Source organism: Xiphophorus hellerii, chromosome 4, assembly GCF_003331165.1.
Source record: "Xiphophorus hellerii strain 12219 chromosome 4, Xiphophorus_hellerii-4.1, whole genome shotgun sequence".
Classification (NCBI taxonomy): domain Eukaryota; kingdom Metazoa; phylum Chordata; class Actinopteri; order Cyprinodontiformes; family Poeciliidae; genus Xiphophorus; species Xiphophorus hellerii.
In genome coordinates, this window is record NC_045675.1 from 17,004,281 (window position 1) to 17,026,410 (window position 22,130).

At 40.0% G+C, this 22,130-nt stretch overlaps 1 protein-coding gene across 5 annotated transcripts in view; it reads left to right on the forward strand.

Annotated features, from left to right (window-relative positions):
- The window catches only part of zfhx3b (zinc finger homeobox 3b), a 224,214-nt gene that overhangs the window by 143,207 nt on the left and 58,877 nt on the right, over positions 1–22,130 (forward strand). For all 5 annotated transcript variants that reach the window (XM_032559863.1, XM_032559864.1, XM_032559865.1 and 2 more), the window contains one exon: positions 17,751–17,982. In XM_032559863.1, coding sequence (XP_032415754.1) covers positions 17,751–17,982 — 232 coding nt within the window. The remainder of the gene's footprint in view (positions 1–17,750; positions 17,983–22,130) is intronic.

A 22,130-nucleotide genomic window follows, 5' to 3' on the forward strand; every position in this document is an offset into this window, starting at 1 on the left:
ATTTAAGGTGACTCAAATGTTATGAAATTTGCAGAATAAACTTTGGCAAATTGACTGAAAGAGTACATAAAAGGAAAAATGTGTAGGAGGCCTGTACTATGTACCTTAAATTAAACTTAGAAATTATGTAAAGCATGTGTAAAAAATGCGTTATCTTATTGTTTAGTTATCACAGGATGGCTGAAGCTCCTGTCGTCTGCCAGAAGGTGCTGACTCAGAAGTTAACACAAGCAATTGGCAGGTAAATGCTGCCCTGATGAGGCCAGGTGGAGGTTCCTCTGAATGTATTTAGCTCCTAAGCTGCAGGGATGGAGAAAGTGAGGCAGACAAGCCTGCCGGCTGTGTGCCATCAATACATCAGTGGCTTAGCCACCAGATTAATGGCCTCAGAGTGGTCAGAGCCACAAAACTACTCAGTTCTGAGGACTGTGTTCAGTAGAGCTGTACATAAAGGGAAGTTCAGTTAAAGAGACAGATGAATAGAGGAGGAAGTCTTGGCTGCAGGAATGAGTACATGGGGACCCATTCTCCCTGGGTTTGGCATTTTGGGTAGGGTCATGGGAGGGATAAATCTTAGATATGGATAGATATGTTCCCCTGCTTCTTTCACTTTCCTGAACTTTTCTCGCTCCACTTCTATTCACAAAGTTTCTGAGGCTAATGGAGCTCAAATCTATGCATTTTTTCCCACTGATGGGTTTTAGACCTTGTGTGAGAGGATGATGATGATGATGTGAAGGGCTATTGAATATAACGCAAATTCCTTTTTTTCCTTTGTGTCAACATGACCAAAGTCTGACCCTTTAAAAGAGTGTCAAAGTCAAGAATTTTTATTTGAAATCTTGGAGCCTCTGGCTGGCTCTTCTTTGAAAATTGAATAGCCATCTCTTCCTGAATTTCATGGCTCCGGTTGTCCATCCATGTTTTGCCTAATTGCTGTGTGCTGGAGTCCAGTGCAGGGAGTTGTAAATCTCCCGGTGTTATGCAGACAATGTTTTTTCCAGATGGAGAAGAAAAGATTTCATCCTTTTGTAATTAAGCGGTGCAGGCCAGGGTGTCATGCGGTTTTTATTAGGAGTTCTGGAAAAATTGTTTCCCACCTTGTTTTCTCATTATGCCTTTTATTCCTGAATACAAAAGATGGATAAACTAGAATATGGAAACAAAAGACTTTGCAAAGAATATAATACATTGAACAAAATATATATTATATGAAAAGAACAATACGGCATTGTGAAAGCTAGTGTGTGGTGGAGACAAAGGACAGACTTATTGTTATGGCACTAAAGCTAATGCTTGGTCTCCCTAAAGATGAAGTTAATTTTAATTAGATGAATACTTGCAAATGTTAACTTTAGCAACAATACCATCTAGACTTTAACAGATTTATTTCTGAAGTAGGGTGAAGGAACGCTGAGAGGTGAGACTGACTGAAAGATGCCCTTAAAGGTTGGGGACAAGAATGTTCTTTAGCTTCTCAGGAGCACAGATACTTTATGGTTCGAACATTCCTTTATGACACTCTGATGCCCAGAATAGACTCAGTGGTGTTTGAAGGAAAAAAGAGAGATTAACTACCCTTCCTGTAAGCTCCTCCCAAGCATATCATCTCTCATCTATACTCACCTTAACCTCAGCTTGCTTCATTTTTGTGGCGAGCCTCAGTATAATGCTGTGACACTGTTTCACAGTCCTTTGTTCTGCAGGTTCTAGCCGTTTTGAACATTTGTCATTTATCAAGTCCTGCTTCTATCTCTTCCTCCGTGAGGATCTCCAGTGGACATTTAAGAGTCTTTCCTAGATCACACTTCAACATCCCTTTTCCCTGCGACCCATAAACTGCTTTTTTTTTTTTTAGCAATGTCACCAGATTCACTGGACAGTTTTCCCTAAAAATGAATGCCTAATAAATTAAATTCGGATTTCACCTTTAAGTGGCCAGTTTCTCTCACAAACTAGGAATTTCCCTAAGTTATCCTTCCTTGAAGTGAATCATGTTAAACTAATCTGAGCCATAAGGACGGCCTGTGCAGCTGCAGATGAAATGAGAACTCTGGGAGCTGTTAAAGTTTGGACATGAAATTGTGAGATCTGGAATGCAAATGATTATTCAAATGATCAGTGTTTAATTTGCATGCAGAAAGCCACGAGGGAGAGGGAATCTTATTAAGTTTTGTAAAGCAAAATATTGTATTATTTGTTTATGTTTCAGAAGTGAAAATGTATTAATTTCCCTATTCCAGTGGGGCCAAAATATCTCTTTCTGAATATCTCTCCATCTCTCACACACACACCCATTGACAAAGACTTCACCAAACTAGTATTCATCCATTTTAATGATCAAACCTACAAGAAAATGTTTTTGATGGGAAATCTGGAAAGTTTCACAGAAATAATAAATATTTAACTATAAGAAAATGTCAAAATGTCATTATTGCAATGTCAGTTATTAGAAAATAATTAGGCTTCAATCTTAAAAACTTAAGAATTTTAAAAAGGAAGATTAATTAGGATATTAAATTACTGAAGAATCATATCAGATATTTGTACACCTCTGTCATCTTGTCTTCTAGATCAGCATAGCTTTTCCTCTAATTTTTCCTCCATTTATAGTCTAATTTGCTGTTTTTAGTTTTTGCTGTCAAACCTGACTTGTTCATCTCATATTTTTAGAATAAACTAGCAAAAAGTCTTTTGGTGTTTTGGACTGATTTTTCTTTATGTCAAGCTTTCTTTATTTTTAAAATTGTTAGGTTAGGACTGTGACTGAGCTGCAGATTTAAGTTGTAGATGACATCTGTGACTGGATAATAGAAGATGGATCAAATCATTTGTTGTGAGTCCTGTTTTGATAATTTATCACAGGAAAGCAGAGTGGCTTAAGGCATCAAACTAGCCACAATCAGTGCACATAGTTTAAAGAGATTAGCCCTTCCATCTGGAAGGGAGGTTAGGGCTTTTTTTAAATGAGAGATCCAGCGTTGGAGTATTCCCAGTATTCAACTTAACTTTTAAATCATTAAACATGATGAAGCCATCTCCCCAAAGTCAGAGGTTTATATACGAAAATCAAACACCATCTGCCATTTCTGATCAGACCCAACAGCCATCAGGCCGGGGTTACCAAGGCAGAACAGGGAAAGCCATTAACTGCCAATCACTGCATCGATCGACAAGCCAGTCCAGCACTACCACCCCGTCCCAACACCCGCGCCCAACCTCTGCCCATGGACACACACGCGCACTTCATCAGCCTTTACTGTACAGTGAACACGTGCACGAACAGATGCACCCAGGCTTGCTGTCAGTGCATTCTCTGGCTTTAACATTTGGTCCGGTTTGTATCTTCGTTTTTGCTTAAACTGTATTATCTCTGAATTATCTTTTGTCTAGAATGCAGGATCAACATTGTGCACAGCTCAGATAAAGTCAACCTCGCTTTCTAATGTATCAGATCAGCACAGAATGTGTGGTTGAAGGACGGTCAAAATGCTGTGCAAAAGAACTTTTATTCTGGCCATATTTTTTTTTTTTAGGTCTTTATTATCAAAATTCATCTCAGGAAAGTCCACTGCCCCATCGGAATAGGAATGTGTGCTTCACTCTGGTCAATCTCTGTCCACGTTTTTGGAGTCAACCTTTAGATAAAAAAGGAACTAATAGAGCCAGTGAAGGGCAAAAAGGAAAGAAGAAGATTGATTTTTTTTTTCTCTTTGCCATTTTCAGTACTATTGCCAGAGCGGAGGGTCATTAGAAGAATATTTTCCTACTTCCCAGTTTAATAGAGACGCTGTATATCAGAGTGATCTGGATCAGAGGTCAGGGCAGGGGGGAGCAATTAAAGAATATAGATCCAGAAGCTTGGAGCCTGTTCCATTGTGTAAGTGTTGTTGGCAAAAATGGACAGGTGAGCTAAAGAAGAGGCAGAGGCTGTTTGTATTGAACACTGTGGTATTAATTTATTGGATTTTGTTGCTGAGAAACTGAAATATTACATTAGTGCCAAGCACAATTCCTTTTGCATGCACACCTTTTGGCCTGTGCAATATGCTCTCACGCCGTCAATAATTATTTACAATTTCCCATAAACGAGACCACTGATGAGTGATGTTTTCCATCTTTAATTGTTTATTTTATTTTATTCATAGCAAATGGATTGTCTTTTTCTCTTTCTTGGTTTTAGTTTGGTCGGCCCTCTCTGGGGTCGCACAATATCCAGAGACAGAGCAGATATGATGGATGTGGCCTGGGGCCTATGTGCTCGCTCTGCGTCTGCGGTGGCCTCATCATCGGCCACATGGGGGGAGGGCGGAGAGGGAGGCAGAGAGACACAAACCAGACCAGCCATTTTCTTCATTCTGCTCATAAATATTTGTGTAACCAATTTATAAACAGCAGAGAGAGAGAAGAGATCAAAGTGAACTCTAACGCCTATATCTAAAACTAGGGGTTTTCAGCCATTTGCACAATGTGCTCATATCTACGAAGGCCAAAGCAATGGGTTACAGTGTGTCTTTGCAAGAACTGAGAAACAGAGCTAGTAATGGAGCGAGATACTTTTTTTCTGGTAAAATGAACTAGTTTTGTTTTCTACAACCATATAACCAAGTCAGAGCCACATCTGACTGACACCGTAAACCTCAAACCACAGTATTATTATTTAAAAAAAAGATTTTATGCCACTAGTACCTTTTATCACAGTGACCAGACCAGAAACAGAGAGACAAAAGAGATAAAATATGCAGAAGATCCCAAGATCTGAAATTGACCTCTTCACAGCTGGATTTTGGACCATAAACCTCTTTACTGAGTCGACAAAATATAAAACAAACTTCATAATTTATTTCAGTAACCCTACAAACAGATGCAGACAGAATTAGCTCTGTTAATTCTGTAGCTGTTAATTTACCCTTCAAGAGTCTTACACATAAGTCCCAACATTACTCATGAACCTAGAAAATGTAGGTTTTCTTTGGCATTACTTTGCATCTATTACAAAATAGATCAATCTGTTGAAGGTACATTTGTGAGAGCAACTGTCCAAAAGGGGGTTTTGTGAGGAGAAAATAAACATCTGTGGTTTGGGTGTGACAATCTGCATATGTTTGGTATAAACAGACTTTTCATAACTTCATATGCAAACATGAACAGAATGACGCATTTATCTCTTCCCAAATTGCTAGTTCTATAGATCCCATTCTATCTCAGTATGCAGCTTCATTATTCAGCCTATGCTTTATGCAAATACGAAGTGGCAAAAGTTGTTCTGCTTTGCTTACCTGATTAAAAACTTTTAACAGAGGCAGACGTAAAAGCCAATAAGATGATGTACCAGTGACTACTTTAGGATGAACAATGACAGAGCGAGAAGGAGTTCTTGTTCATCACTCCATCTGCTCTTGCAAATATCTGGTTTGGCTGTGGCAAGAATTCTGCTCCATTACTTTTTGTTAGGTGGTTTATCTTCTGTCTGCTATTATTTTCTGTTGTTCTTCATGTAATTTGTGGAACAGCAGATGATCTGAATTGATGTTTCCAGTTATGACTTTCTGCACCAGATCTTTATATGTCTATATTTACCAGCTGTTAGCTAAACTCCGTCCTTTGTGTCGTCTCTATAGTGGGTAATTCCGATCAGGTAGGCAGGCATTGTAGGAGGGCGTTATGCTGCAGAAAGTTTTCCCCCCATGGTGTGTCTGAGCTTCTGTGCGGGGAGTTCAAAGTCCTGCTGAACATCAGAGGGCTGATGCTGAGTGAGACTGACTAGCTCCAGCCTGTGGTCTGGGAAGGGTTACTGAATTATTACTGATGGTTTCAGGGGTAACTGTCCAACCACGTGACCGGGGAATATTAATCATTTATTTGATTGTCCGCATGTGCTGATTAATCAAATTGAGTCGGATCTAGAGGATTAACTACTTTATTATTACCCCTGTAAGAACAGATAAGAGGTAAGACTATAAAATATTTTATTCCATTTATCATTTATTTTTAGATCCCTGCTGATGATGGAGAATTAAAAACGAAGGCGAAATTAGGCAGAACAGCAACACGAGGAAGCTGTTCAGGGAGAAGGATAGAGGTTTGATGTGAAACGGGAAAATTTCTCTCCACAGGGTTTAGTATTTCTGAAGATGGGGGGAAGAGGCACGGCTTATTACTTGAAAAATGGCACAGAAAAAAAGTTAAGCGGCTGGGAGGGAGATGCTGGAGAGAAAAAGGGGGCGGAGAGATATGAGGAACAGGAAGTTAATGGGAAAGTGATAGCTGTCTCCACCTGGAGTACAGCCTGAGCTGTGTGTTAGGAAGGGAGGCAAAGCAAGGGAAAGAAGGGAGCTTCTGCAGCTGACTCCTTTTCTGTACTCTGGTTTGGGTAAGTTTGGCTCTCACACCACGTATATCTAGTTAAACTTATCCAACAACGGCACTTTTTCCTGTTTACCTCACTCACTATCTGTGCAGTATATAAATTCTCAATCTGCCAACTGTTTAATGTGTTATGTCATGTGGTAATGCCTTTGATTCCAACATGCCTCCGTTTGTAAATACAAGAGGCACTCAAAAGGCTGTGGTTTCTTTACAAGCATGGCGCCCCCGGCACTTTGGTTGGGAATGCATTGAGAGAGAGAAGGATTGAAAGAGTGAGGGAGGGAGCGAGAGGTGGTTGGAAACTGTATACACTTCCCGTTGCTCCTCTGCCAACCCCTCTCCCGGCTGCCGCTGGTTGTGCAGGCAGGCGCTGAGCAAGAAATGTGAGAAGGAGGAGTATGTCCTCTCTCCTGACTAAACACAGCACCTTAATTATGCACTTTTCAGCAGGTTTTACCTTTAACACTTTCCTCCCGGGGTTGAGATTAGTGCTCACCATGCTTGATTTACTGCACAATTACTGAACAAGAGTTCTACCTAATCAATAAACAGGAAGGGGAAAAGTGGTAGTCTTTGATGTATAGTTTTAAATTTCTTGCACGATTGAGCAGAGTATATGGTGTGGCAGCTGCGAGGAAGCTTGGGTGCAATGCCAGTCTATGAATTAACTTCTCTGCCAGCTGTACATCTTTGTGTTATTACACAGAATCTCTAATGTTTATGGCAGGTGCCATGCTATTGAGAAGTGTTTCAATACTCTAGTACAATAAGGTATGGACAGGTTGCAGTATTAATTCATAAAAGAAAAAAATAAACATTTATTGCAGCTGCATGATTAGCTAAATAGTTAAAGGAGTGTGCTTATGGAATTGATTTTATGCAGAAGTTGGCATTTTTAAGGTAGTTGTTTGAAAAATCCACAGATAGATTGGAAATCAGCAATTTTTTCCCAAAGTCATCAACAATCACTGATTTAAAAAAAAAGAAACTAGCTCACTGTTAAATATGACTAAGTCCCTTACAAGAAATCAAGTTTAAACTTTGAGCAAAGTAAAAAGAGCAAACAGGGCCACCAACACCCCATCTTGTTTTGCTGTTGCCAACTACAGAATGGTCATTCTTAAGGTACTCTGTGTTTATTTTCCAAAATTTCTAATAAAGAAGAAACCTAGGTCTTATTCGCATTACAAATAATCTATACCAAGCTTCTTTTGAGTACCACTTAAGGCACTCAAAAGTGTACCGTTGGTGACACTGTGGAAAAGTGTCACCAACGGTACACCTACCACAGTTTGAGAACCACACCTTTACAAAGTAGTCATAAACTCATTGACCACTCTAGAAAACATCCCCTTTGTTAGTGCAGATCATGTTAAAAATAAAAAATAAAGGAGAGAGAGAAATCTCTTGTTTTGCATTGGTATGCTCTATATTTGATGTCCTGGAAGCCACCAGAATGACCTCTGTGATGACACTTGCTAATGGCATTTGGAGTTATTTTAGGAAGCTTCAGCTGACTGTTCATCAACACTTTCTGGGGCTTAAAAAGCTTTTTGCCTGCCTGACCAAAGCAATATGACTCGTCCAATTAGCCTGGTTTATGTTCGATTTTTAGTTATGACAACTATATCTTAGCAGCAATTATACAGCACTCGGAATGATGAGGGTTTAGGTTATTGATGCTTAATTGATCATTCTGATCAATAAGAACTTTTGTATTTTTTTTTGTATGTAAAGTGATTTTCTTTGTCATCTAACGAATGGGCCAAGCACAGACTCTGTGTTAGAGTGTTAGTAACACAGATTTCTGTGTTTGTGTTCTGTGTTACTAAAGCAATGTTCAATGATCCACCTGGGTATGTTCATAAAAAGAGGATTTTCAGCACAGCATATAGATGTATTATGAACGCTATTATCAATCTGAAAAGTTGTTTTTTGCCAGTTGGAGTTTGGATTCTTCTAGTTAATTTACATTGGTTTCAAGACTATAGGAATCAAAACAAGGACTTTAAAAGACTGATTCTCAAATGTTTTGTTGAATGAAAGAATATGCATTTAGTTTGCATCTTCTTAGTTAAAAGTAGGAAGGAGTTAATAGGTGAAAAGGTGGGTGTTTACTTTTTCAGCTGCTTGATGAACCCTCCATCAAGGTACTTTTTGTACCATGAAAAGGAACCCACATATTCACCTACTTTGTATATTCACCTCCACTCAACCCCACTCATTAATTTTCATTTTAAGAAGAAGACCTCTCAAAGGGCACATTGCTCCTTTTGTCAGTGTAGTGCTGCTAATAAAGATAGCTGCGTACGGCTGGGTTAAATATTGACACAGGCTGAGCACATCATCACCGTTCTTAATTAGCTGGTGTCTCTAGTAAGGCTGTGCGAGGGCAGTGCATGAAAAACGAAACATTTCCCCCACTTGAAATCTCGCACCACCCTCCTCTCCTCAAAACATATTTCTATGAATTTTACATAAGAAAGGATACGGGATAGTCAGAAAACATACAGTGTTACAGCTATCACAGCCTTATTGCATAGCCTCAAGCTGCAACCAATTATGTGTTAATGAAATATTTACAATACCAAACTGAGAACGCCAGGGGTGAGAGCGAGATAATACAAGCCTGAGGAGACTGGATTCTGTGTCTTCTCTCCACTCCACTGTTTTATCTGTATGAAAGGTAGAACAGGAGATTGGCAAATGACAAAAGGCTCACGAGGAAGAATGTGGGTACAGCTGCTGTTTAGAGGGTTTTTCAGTCACCTCTACTGCTGTGGAAACATTTCATACTGAGAATTCACCAGGCCTTAAAAAAGAAACAGGTAGCTGCAATAGTGACTCACAGAATGTCCAAGTCAGGCATGTCCAGCTGCAGCCCTCCAGTCCCTGATTTCAACTGGCAACTCTCTCACAGGATGTTGGCATGTGGATCTGCATTCACTGCAGTGTGTGATGTTTGTTCTCAAGGACTAATTGTGTTTGGGTAATGTTCCTGCTCTGAATTTAATTCTCACTGACTACATTAATCATTACAAGTGGTGTTTGCTTGTATCTTAATCCAACACCCTGCCAACCCATGATTCCCCATCTCCATTTCTTTTTCTTAAGACTATCACCAAACTCTCTGTCATTCTTCATTTCCATCTAACAAGCTTTCTCCTTCTCACATGTGAAGCACCTTAACAAGGTGCTGCATCTACTGTACGCCAAGGAAGTGACAAGTAACTCATATTTTACTAAAAGTTCAGCTTAGTTACAGTTGTTAATAGATAAACACAGTCATATCACTTAACGTCTCCAGACAGCTCTAAATACTGGTGTTATGCTTTTATTGCAACCTGATAATCCTCTAGATTTCAAGGAAGTTGTGCATGCAGATGTAAACTGATAGTTTGTCTACCTGTTCATTTTAATTCTGTATTGACTAACTTCATCCGGTTTGTTTTGCAAATAATACATTTTCACTTGAGACTATGTCAAGTTATTGTACTCCCAGAACATGGATGTCTGTGACATGCTACTGTTGGCCCAATTCCTTACATTTGTCTAAGAGTAGTATAAATTTACATAATAAAAATTTCTGTTAGATAGCTTTCTTGTTTGTAAATTAATAAACAAAAAACTGAGTTAGGGCTTTGAGGTGTCATGTTTGTGCTTGAGGATTTTGAAGTAGGTTTTTTTCTTAAGAAAAATCAAAAGTGTATAAAGTGTTTATTTTTCTTTGGTGTATTAATAAACTCTTGATTGTTTCTTGAATCTCTACCTTAATTTGACAAGTTGAAGCATCTGATTGTCTTATTTATGAGGGAAGTTAGGATGGAGTTGGCTTGGTGGATTGGGCTTAATAAAATGAGCTGAGCAAAAAAAAAAAAAAGTAACCCTTATGGTCTGTTGGTTTGACTATGTTTTGACCCTCACCTGGTCATGACATATGTATCATGACTGACAGAAGAGTTGGTTTCAAGCAGGTTACATTAGATTTCTGTGTTTTTAAAATGGAGTGCAGCTCTCCAGGGAGAGCTTTGATTAGAACTACTGCTCCTCCAATTTGAAAGGAGTCAGTTGCAGTGGCTTGTGTATTTTACCAGGATGCCTCTTGGGCTCCTTTCTTTGGGGGTTTTCCAGGCACGCCCCAAAAGGCAGAGACTCTGAGATAGACATAGAACATGCTGGAGGGACTGTAAATACAATTTGGCATGAGGACATCTTGGAATCCCCCAGAATGAACTGGCAAGGCTTGGATGGATGCTTCTGGCAGCCCAATAATAGTCAAAGGAATTTTCCTCAAGCCAAAGCTCTAACTCTAAAAGAAAGAAGGAGTTACATACTATGGTATCTCAAAATGTCAACATCTCTATCTGCTCCAGTATGGCTCTATAAAATATCTTTCTTTAGTGTGCATGGGGAGTAATTGACTCTGTTGTCCAAAAATGGAGCTCTCATTACGATTTGCCTCACCTGGTTTCCAGGTGGTACCTTGTCACTACATTATCTCAGAAAGTGGTGTAGCAGTTGATGTGGTACCCCATGACTCCACCCTGCTCTCTCCACCTGCAGGTAATCTGGTTGTACTGCAGTTCTGGCAGGCTCCTCCCAGCATGGATTTCATAAAAACTCCAGGAGGTTAAACTGTTAATTAGCTACTGAAAGAAGAGGCCAGCAGCTTGCTGTTAATTTGTTTCACTCGCTTCTTTCTTATTTAAAAAAAAAAAAAAAAAGACATCATTTCCTGCCTGTTTTGGAGTCATTTCTATATGTCACAAAAGCTGGACCCCGCTCATTAGAAGGGAGAAAAATGTGTTTATCCGGCTATGATTAAAAGTGTACATTATGTATGTAGAGCCATGCTTATCCAAATGTTCTTAATGAGAGAGACCCTAGGCGCCAGTGTGGGGCTCCTGTGGGCATAGACCCAGGCTCGTTATCACTACACAGGGCATTGATCTCTCAACCGCCTGCTTGCTTATCCTCCCTCTCCTCAGCCTTTCAAAAACAGCGAGCTGCACATGAATTATGTGGACACATTGATCAGCTGATTGAGAGCTATTGTTTAGAGGCCTGGGTCATTATTGAAGGAGGGATTACCCAACTCTTGTTTTGTGCGTGCATGTAGGAGAGTGTATTACTCAGCTCCTTGTCACAGCACACACTCCCTTTAGCTCACCTTGGACTTGCAGTGGCTGCATAAATGTCCGCACACACTTGGACACGCAGAGCACATATGCTTGAACCTACACAATCAACGTGGTCCAAATGACTGGCTACATTGATTGCCTTCCATCTGCAATTATGTTCCCATTGTTTACTTTGCAGCATCTTACTCATTCAAACGGAATTCAATAATTATTGCTTTATTTAATGTAAAAGTAAGTAAGAGTGGTGGGTGTGGAGCACCAATAGCTGTGTTGTCTTTAAGTGTGTCCATGACCACCCCTCCAAAAAGGACTTTGTTTCTATGGTTAATGTTAAGTAATTCTCTCCTAGGACATCTAGAGTTATCCATCTTTACCTTTCTAATTTTCCTAAGGCCACAGAGGTCCGTTCCGTTTCTGTATCCACTCCAAGAGACAAATATACAGGCTGTTTTTATCCACCGGTAGTGATGGATCATTTCTGCAGTAAAGGAAGCAACATAGCACATTATGGGCTTTGAGACACAGGGACAGGATGCAGTGGAGGGGTGGCTGGGATTAAAGAGCAAAGGGAACGAAAGGACACGGGTGGGGATGAGGTTCAGGAAGCGGTAGGTATGCAGTTTATGCCTGGAATACACAGTCTCCTTAAGCCACAACCTAACTTTTAGGCGTGTTGTAACTTGCAGTGCCTAATTCAAAGCAGCCAATGTACTTGGCACCCAGTGGGGGCCTTTGTGGTTTAAGCTGTTGTTCGTGCTGCTGGCAGACAGAACATCACCAGCCAAGACTGCAAGAACTGACTGCTTTTAGTCACTGCTTTGCTAAATAACCGGCTTGTGTTCCAGGGGAATCCCGGTGCACAAGCTATGATAATCAAGATCCCAGTAGATTTCTGTGAATGGACTTACTCACACATGCACACCCCCCCACGTACACCCACCCACACACACACACACACACACACACACACACACACGCCGGCTGACTAACTTTGTAGATATTTAATTTGATGAAACTATTCTCAGCTCTGTATCTATATGGTCATACCGACAAGGAGTATTTTCTTCTGCTTCTTACTGTTGTGAATTTTTCAACGCTACAGGACACTCTACCTTGTCTTCCTTCATAGAGAATAACGGTTATGTCATACTTTATAACTACCACTATGACCTCACTGTGGTCGCATAACAAAAGGTGCTGTATGACTTATTCCAACAGGAAGTCAAAACTTGATTCGTACCTCTGTGATTTCAATGATATAATTTTCTCATGTCTGCCTTGTTACAGTACTTTGCATGGCGTCAGGTGTGAATTGTAGCTTTCTAAACCATGTATGCCTCTCATAAAATGCACGTATGCATGTGCCCACACATACACACACAGTCAGAGGAGAGCTTTTAGTGCTGAGAATCAGGGAGACAATTACAAAGCAATATCCAAGCAGATACTCGCTGGCTCTCACAGGGAATTTGGCAGCTCTCTTGGAATTGATAGCTATTTAGCTCACAGATAGTAATCTGTTTTAATGCATTAATTTTGTATTAACAGCACTGCCAAATTTAATGGTGGAAATTAGGCTATGATCATAATGGCATGTGACTGTGTGAGTGTGTTTTTGTGTGTCTGTGGATGAACAGTCCTGATGCTCTTTTTGTCTATACTTTTGCATGTGTTTGTTGCAGTCGCGTGCTATATTACTGGCTCCTTTGGGAGCCATTCTTTGAAATTACCGGCTTTCTTTCTCCCTTCCACCCTTCCAGTAATACCCCCTTAATCTTGTATTAGCTGGACTCTCCCGGCAACCACACTATTCTGTGTTAAAGGTGCACTTTTACTTTGCATTTAAGTGGCTGGAAATGCAGATGTACGCCGTGCCCTGGGTGGGTGTCGTAACTGATACAGGCATGTGTATGCCCACTCAGAGGGCAAGGAGCAGCATGGAGTTGTGAGAGAGAGGATGGGGTGGTGCCCACACCGCCCCTGTCCCTCTTTACCTGAAAAAGCACAGAGCCCTGCTTCAGCCTCCACAATGAGAGATGAGGGCCTTCATCAGGGAGAGAGGTTTAAAATGCCTCGATTGCAATTTTAGACCATGAAGATAAAATAAAGCTGAGAACTGGACCTTCTAGCACTATGAACACCTACAGTGCCTTGCAAAAGTATTGACACCCCTTGAACTTGTTGTTACAAGTACTGTACAAATGCCAGTACTTTACTGGGAGTTTATTTAACAGACTACTAAAAATAGTACATAACTCTGATGTGCAAAGAAAGGATGAAATAATGCAACAAGAAGCCTTAAAGCTGTGGCATTCATTTGTATTCAATCTGCTTTGATCTTGTACCTCGTAATAAAAATTTAATGTATCTCAGTATAAATGCAGTTGTTTTGGTTCTCGAATCTGTTGTGATCAGACCAAGAATTAACATTTTGTTCCACATGCAGAGTTTCCCTTCCCACCGGTGGAGGGAAATTAAAACCACACATCACTGTTGACACAAACTCTCACTGTGAAACATGGCAGTGGCAGCATCATGCTGTGTGAATGTTATTCTTCAGTAGGAACAGGAAAGCTAGAGGACCAGAAATAACTAAAATAAGAATAAAATTGATACTCACAGATAAATTATCCAGTCTGACTGAGATTATGCTTTTTTAAAAAATGATTAAGGATAACTTTTAACGGTGCCAAAATAGACAAACTACAATAGGTTGAAAACTGTAATCTCAGCAGAAGGTGTTCCTATGAAATATTGACCCCGGTGACTGGATAAAAACACATGCCACCCCTTTCATATTTCATTTCAGAAATTTTTTTTTTTTTGAAAAGCATTAATTATTTTTTCTCCAATTTATCACTGTGCACTTCTTCCATTAGTTTGTCACCTAAAATCACCACAACACTCCAAGTCTTGATTGTGATTTGACAGAAGTTAAAGGAAATATAATTTCGTAAATAGTGGTTGAATGTTTTAAGATTCTTGTTGATGGACTAATCTGTAGAGTTTTGTCCCTTTCCATTAACATAAATTAAATTTTGCTTAAAATAATTGTCATCTATCAACTTATCGTTGCTAACATATTTTGTTTTACACATATACTATTATTATGCTTTTAGTATGTCTCCCTTTTGTTGCTTTACAGCCAGTCTTACATTAAAATCCCTCAGCTGCACCCACTACTTAAATGCGGTAAGTGCTACTGAAATCACTGCAACCCAGGCAATCAAGCGCCCACACCCCCACCCCAAAGCACCACAGCACCCCTCCTGTTGGGGCCTTGATAGGGCAGTAAGAGACCCCAGAGTCAGGCAGCACAAGTCCTCCTAGGCCAACATGACTTTTTCATTAAGCTGCCAAATTCCTCCTCTCGAGTTGGAGGTGATTTATCAACCGGGGACTTCATTGAAGGTTCATAGGAAACAGACACAAGCCCTGTCTCATGCATTATTATCTTTCACATGCAAAGTGTGGATGTCTGAGTGAGACCTGGAGCTGGCCTGAGAGAATATCCAATATATATTTGTGCTTTTAGATGTGATCCTAGGAATCTCGCATGGATAATTCAAGGAATCCACTGAGAATCAGAGAAAGCTTGTGAGCGCGATGATCAGAGGGCTGCTGGCTGTCTCTGTGCTGCTCTCTTATGCAATACACAATTATGTCTAAGACTTAGGTCCTGAATGCTAAATGAGCAGAGACCACCTCGCTCTTCATTAGGCATGATTCCCTTCCTGTTTCACTGACGCTGAAATGCCCCAGACTGCTGGAGGTCACGGCCAATGCAGAGATGGTGAAAGTGTTGGTTTACAGGTGTAATCATTTGAGATAGTAGACAGAGCTACAAGCAGCAGGGCAGGCTGCTTTTGGCCCCACTGAGACCATCTCCCTGACCAGTCAGGTTTATAGTGAATTATGGTCGATTGCTGGGCAGGCGGTCTCGAGTTCACTCCTATATAAACCTTGTGCTTTTTATGGGGAACTATAAAACTCCCAGGATTTTTTTCCCCCTTCCTCATGAGACTGGCTTTGAAGTTGCAGTCAGGTGCTGTCATTTTTTAAAACTTGTCTTCTCGTAGATTTTTGGAGCCTTGAGTCATTTGCGGCAGCAGCCCTTTTTAATTCAAGACATCTGCTGTGACTAAAAGCAATTTGACTGATTTGCTGTCATCTATAACTGAATCTGTCTCATATTTCCCTCTACCTTATTTCTGATGCAATATTTGTGTGGAGCGCATAAAGGAGGAGAAGGAGGAGGGCCCCCACAGTATCCAGCAACACCTATTCATGACATCATGGATGGCTTAAAACGAGGCGAGAAAGGAGAGCACACAGAGCTTTTTACAATCACCTAATAACTCTATTACACTGAGCTGTGGGGCTCACAAAGAGGAAAAAAAATCTCCTATTCCTTTTCCTGGAAGCGGTGTCTTAATGCACATTTTAGGTGTAGAAGTGAGAAATGTGAAACCAAAAAGAATGAAACACAATAGCTCAGAAAACCCCATGGCAACATTACAATATTGCCAGAAAATTAAACATTAGGAGAAAAGGACAAGAGCATTTTAGGGAGGCATAATATTGTTATGACTTTTTTCTGTACCAGGCTGTCAACACCTGATTTGAAGGTAATGCAGTTAAATGTGTGATATTTCCATTGCTTTTACATCTTACAGCCAACGGAACGGGCCATCTAGTTCAGGAGAGGGTAGCTCAATTTCCTTTTCATAAGTAGAACCATATTCTGATCATGCAGGTGAACATTTAGGGCAAATAAAGTAAAAGGATTATATTCTGAAGGTGTGGATGAAAAATACTCAGCAGTCAGCTAACAGCAGTAGATTTGTTCTCTAAGCTTAATCTTACCCAGGCTTAGTTTTCCACAAACCATTTTAGTTGATTTTAAAGTTGTGATGTGTTCATGTCCTGTTCGATTTTTCTTTCATTTCTATTAATAATTTGTTTGTTTAACCGTTGCCTTCAAACACCGGACATTAAGGGAAAAATCATTTTAATGGTATAAAAGGTTGACCAGTCTTTGTCTTAATTTATCCCAGAAAAATAGATTGACATTTTTACTGTCTTAGCCAATAAGCTCACAGTAATAAGGCATCAATTTAGAACTTTTTAGAATTTAAAAACTTTTACTTTTCAAATCATCCAAAAATAATTAGAACATGATGACGTTAACAAAGATATTTTCCCCTATCAAAACGTGGGAAACACTACATACACAGGGGTCAAGAAAATTAAAGGGAAAAGAGGAAAACTTGGGGTCTGACATTGATTTTATCCACAGAAATTCACAGCAAGACATCACAGTTTCATATGAGTATGACAAATGACAGGCGTGACACATACAGAGTGAGGGACTTTTATTGCATACATGCATCAGTGTGATGCTTTAGGATAATGGTCAATAACTCCATTGCTCACACCAGGCCGGTCCATATTGTGTTGGCCTTGCATCATTGATTGAGTCATGCAGGAGGTAATTAGATTGGGGCTTGGTGGTGTGACGAGTGGTTGTGGTGGCACGGTGTCACTATGGGGTGTTATGCATGTTGTGACTTTACAGAGGGACAGGCTGGAGGCCGGACAGGGCATGCTGTTAAATGTCGGGGTCAATACTGGTGCCGATTTTCTGTTTTGGGAAGATTGTCCTCCTGTTGGGGAATGTTCTGTTTTCCCTCAGATTGTACTCAGTCCCCCCTCCTGCCTCACCACAGGCTGACTTTCCCTCTGTTTCTCTATGAGAGTGAGAATTTAACTCGCTATGATCAATATTTAGTATCCCATGCGTGAAACAGGCAGATGTTTGGAGTTTCCTTTTTCAGAGACGGGAAGCTTCTGTTGAGTGAAGGGGATCAATGCTTCCTTCCGTCTGTGAGGCTGCGGACCCACGGCTTCTGAAGGATGGCTGATGCTATTCCTGCCCACCCTTGGGCCCCCTGAGATTTGCGTGCCTCCCTGGCTTCTCCTGTCCTGTTAGCCCATGAAACAGACACTCACTCAGACAAGTGTGCAGTCCAAACAGTTGTCTTGAAGTGAAAGAGGTCTGGATGTTAAACAACGGGCCCGTGATTGGGAATTGATTTGTTCATTTGCCAGCTGTGTGAGTGAAAGTGAGTCGGTGGTGCCTGGCCAGCTATCTGCCATCCACAATAACTTCTTTCTTCTCTCTCTTTCTCGTCTCTCTCTCCCTCTCTTTTGCTCCGTCGTTCTTCTTTACTCTCTCAGCACCTGCAGCAGCACGAAAATGCGGTGGAGGGAGATGCCTGCTACTACCACTGTGTGCTGTGCAACTACTCGACCAAGGCCAAACTCAACCTCATCCAACATGTGCGCTCCATGAAGCACCAACGCAGCGAGAGCCTCAGGAAGCTTCAGCGCTTGCAGAAGGGCCTGCCGGAGGAGGACGAGGACCTTAGCTCCATTTTCACCATCCGCAAATGCCCTTCTTCAGACACAGGTCAGGACATGACCTTTTGGTTCTTTACGTGTAAATTAATTTGTTTTTTTTATTCTTTTATGCAGCTTTATTCATGAACTGTCATCAAGTGGCTCAGTTAGGAAGCTTCATATGTCCTATCTGATGTGTGCACCTAAACCTTTCGATTTTCGTGTTACTTTTTTGTTTATTTGAATATTCCTACGTTTGGACAGCCTTTTTACCCTGATTGAACTAAATGAGAAAAATAAGCAACATATGCATAACTTTTTTCATTCAATTTTTAGCTGCAAATATGATTTACAACAAAATATTCCTGCCAAGGCACAACTCCCGGTTAATGGAAGCTGTCCTTTTTAGCCATTAGAGACACATTAAGATAGAACATTATGTATGGAGAAGGAGACGCTGAACAACAGCAGTGGCTTTCTAAACAAGTACACCAAAAAACAGACACTGCCTCTACTGTAGCATGGCTAAAACAAAGTGCCTCCACTGTCCATTTATTACGGACTGATTGGGAGGAGTGAGCTGTGGTCAATTAACACGCTTTCTTAGTAGAGATTTGGTTTTCTAATCACTTTAAGTTCTGTGTCTTGACAAAGGGCCTCTATTGTGTGTCCCTCCAAGAAGGAACCATTTACTTCCCTCGCACACATACTCGCTGTCTGTTATGTGGGTGAAAAAAAGGGCCAGCCTGTGAAGACGCTTTGTTCCAAGGAGGCAGGGATAATGAAGCCAGCGGCCGGGAAATTGCGCAAAAGGCAGTCACAGATCTGAAGCAAATCATTAGAGAACATATTTAGCTGAGCAATTAGGGACAATTAAGCTTTCTGCTCACTGCACTCCAAATATGTTAATGACTACAGTACAGTGGACAGGCGAACATGCAAAGGCAAGAGGAAGGGGCATTTAGGTTAAAAGGGATGGGGGTAGGGATATTTCTTTTTGTATTCAGGATAGAGAGAAGAGTTGTGCTGTTTGCAAATTGTTTTTAGTAAATGATAGACCATTTACGTTGTCCTCCTCTTTTTTTTTTAACTTTTACGTCTTAGAAGGCCATATCTATAGCCAAATTAGGAATTCAAGCTTTGAGTCAGGCAGTGTGCATTACACATGTACAAATGCTTACAGCCCTTCAGAACCTCATCGAATTACAAGAAGCCTCACTTACTAAAACAGACCACTGGAACCTTTTTCCTGTCAGAGTGTTTATAGGGTAGTCATGCAGTCTGATAATGACTCAAGGACAAAATTAATTGTAAAACCTGTCCTTTTCTTTATAAGACCTGCAGCTTTACTATAGTGTTTAATTATTCGACGGAGTACACACTAGCTTAGATGTATCATTGACTAAATGTTTCCTTCATAAAATTTTCTGAATTTTCACATGCCAACAGGACATTCAGTGAGAATAACTAGAATGTTATCAAAAGTAACATCCCAAAGTGAATATTATTTATTTATTTATTTATTTTTTATACATTTTGAGTTTCAAAAATCTGCATGGACTCAAAAAAGTTGCTTCTCATGTTTTTCTATCTGGTTAGCTTTTTGTTGACCTTATTGACACACATCAATCTGGTGCTGAAAGTGTTACTGCCTGAAAACCCAGTGTGTGCTGTTTTGGATAAATCACTTCCTTTGTTCTTTTATATGCTTATATTTGTGAGTTAAAGTTGGTATTGTTGCCACCTATTGGCAGGGCATGGGCACTCCATCATTTTGGGGCTGAATATTTATTTCTGATCCGGTCAAACATTCTTTTCCAATTAGGGAAATAATCCAATGACGATCTTCTAGTTTTAGCATGTTTTAGACACTTAATACTCATTTTACTTTTCAGTCTTTGTCAGAAATATTTTGTCTAAACATGTACAAGATCAGTGCAAATTGCTGTAGTCCTATTTTTAGCAGTATCTCAGTCTTGAACTTCAGATATAAGCAGTTTTAGTAAAATTACCATAATGAGATTACAATTTAATTGTCTTGCTTTTGCATTATAAAGCTTTACTAACTGTTTCTATCCTCTTGTAACAATAAGATTTAAGTAAATTTGCATTTCTCACCTAAATTTGTACCACTCATCCAAACTTGAATTTTGTAGTTGCCAACTGTTATTTTGGAAATAATTAGATTTTATTCAAATTAAATAAGTAAATTAATACAATTTCCCAGAATAAAGACTTTTAAACGGTCAATGTTTGGTGAATGTAGATACATATTATTTACAACATAGGAAAAAACATTTAACAATACCCTTGAAGTAATATAGTTGGGGTATTTTTTTACTCTTCTGCTTTCTAAAACCATGATCAAATTCAAGATCAGTGACTGTGACCCAGTATTATTTACAGGAGTCAATTATTTAGTAACACCCCTGTTTGTTTAACACAGTGAAAACATACTTATTTTGATTTAAATTACCACCACAGTAACAGTCTTCAACTGTAATATCCAAAAGTTCTTACTTCACACTTTCTACTGGATAGCCACAGCTGTGTAGTTTGTCTTAAAGCAGCATCCTCTTTTCTGAGCCCAAGCCTTTCCTTCTTTTGAGCAATACTTCATTATTCTCTCTCTGCCACTTATTTTACACTTCTGTCTTTTGTATTTTTGGGATAGATGCTACAGTGGTTGAACATTGACTGGTTTCTGAGTTGATCGAGGATTTTTGAGTCATCTATTTGGGTCGTATTACTTTCTGGTTTGGTCTAGGAACTCTTTCTCTGCTGGTTTAGGTGTTAGGTTTATACCTCACTTCCTCACATACCCTTCAAAATAAAATAAAAATCAAACACATGTTGCAAATATTGACAGGAGGTAGGAAATCTCTTACTTTTTTTTTAACAACAAAGGCATAATTCTGAACCACATCACTGAGCACTGTGTATAATACTTATTTCCATATCATGGCTTCTCATGAGGATGCAGCAAATATGGACATCAGGAATTTGGAGCCTCAAATCTCCACTTAGCATAAAGTTCAAAGAAAGCAAGAACAGCAGAACTTTTATTTTTAATTAGAATATACATTCACAAAAGTCCCTGCATTGTTTTCATTCTTGCTTATACTATAAATGTGCTGCTTAGGCATGTTGCTCTGTGGCCCCATCTTCATTTGTCTTCTTTAACCCTTTATCTGTGGCGAAACAAAGGAAGTCTCCAAGGGACCTCAGTCTCACACATCTGCTATGTGTGCAAAGGTCACTGAGTAAACCTTGTGTTTGACACTGAAGATTAGACACCCGCACTAATCTTCAGTTTTAAGAAAAGTGGCTCAATATGAACAGATATTCAGAGAAGATGGCGACATGCATGGGACACATTCACGGGAGATGAAAGGTGCTTCTGGATCCCGAGAGCAAAATGTGTCGTGCGTTTAGATGTTCAGTGACAAAAAGAGCGAGGCATTCGGTGCTAGATGTCATCTTTCCAGGCTCTACATAGAAAGTCATATGGACACTCAGAATAAAAATGGATGCAAGTCCAGATGGAAAAACATGTTTGGTTAGCTCACATTTAAGAACTATTGGCACACTCCCACCTACAATGACTCTATTTCATTCGAATGATACTCCCAGGGCATATAGCTCTGTGACACATTGGGGTTTCTTAGCACTTAATCAAATACCATTATTTTTTTAGCATAGAGCAGAATGAGAGCATAACTTTAAAAAGGGCAAAGTAAACTGAAGAGTGATGCTTGGTTTTTGCCTGCCTATGAAATAGACGAGGAGACAAAAGCAGGGGCGCAGAGTGTTTGAAGATGGTGAAATATTAGTATTTTTCTGGTGTGTGTATAAATGTGATTTTTATGCATGTGTATGAAGGAGGCAGAGATGGAGAACAAACGTGACAGTGAGGATTAGCTCCTGCTGTAAATCTGCCTCAGTCACAGATGGCAGGCCCTTGATCGCTGGGCTGTGACGGCTTGGCTCTCTTCGCAGAAGGAAATCCCTGTCTGCGAGCCGCAGAAGCTGGAAAGTAGAGGAACAGGGCTGGGGCCACCTGGGAAGCCATAAGTCATTGTGTTTTGTCTGAGTGAAAGTAAATACTTGAGTGTTTTAAGTTAAACAATTGTTTTTGGAGGTGTTATTCTTCCATTTGTTACACATACTGCTTTGTAGTTCTTCTAATTGAAGTGTAAATCCCCAAACTAGATCAGC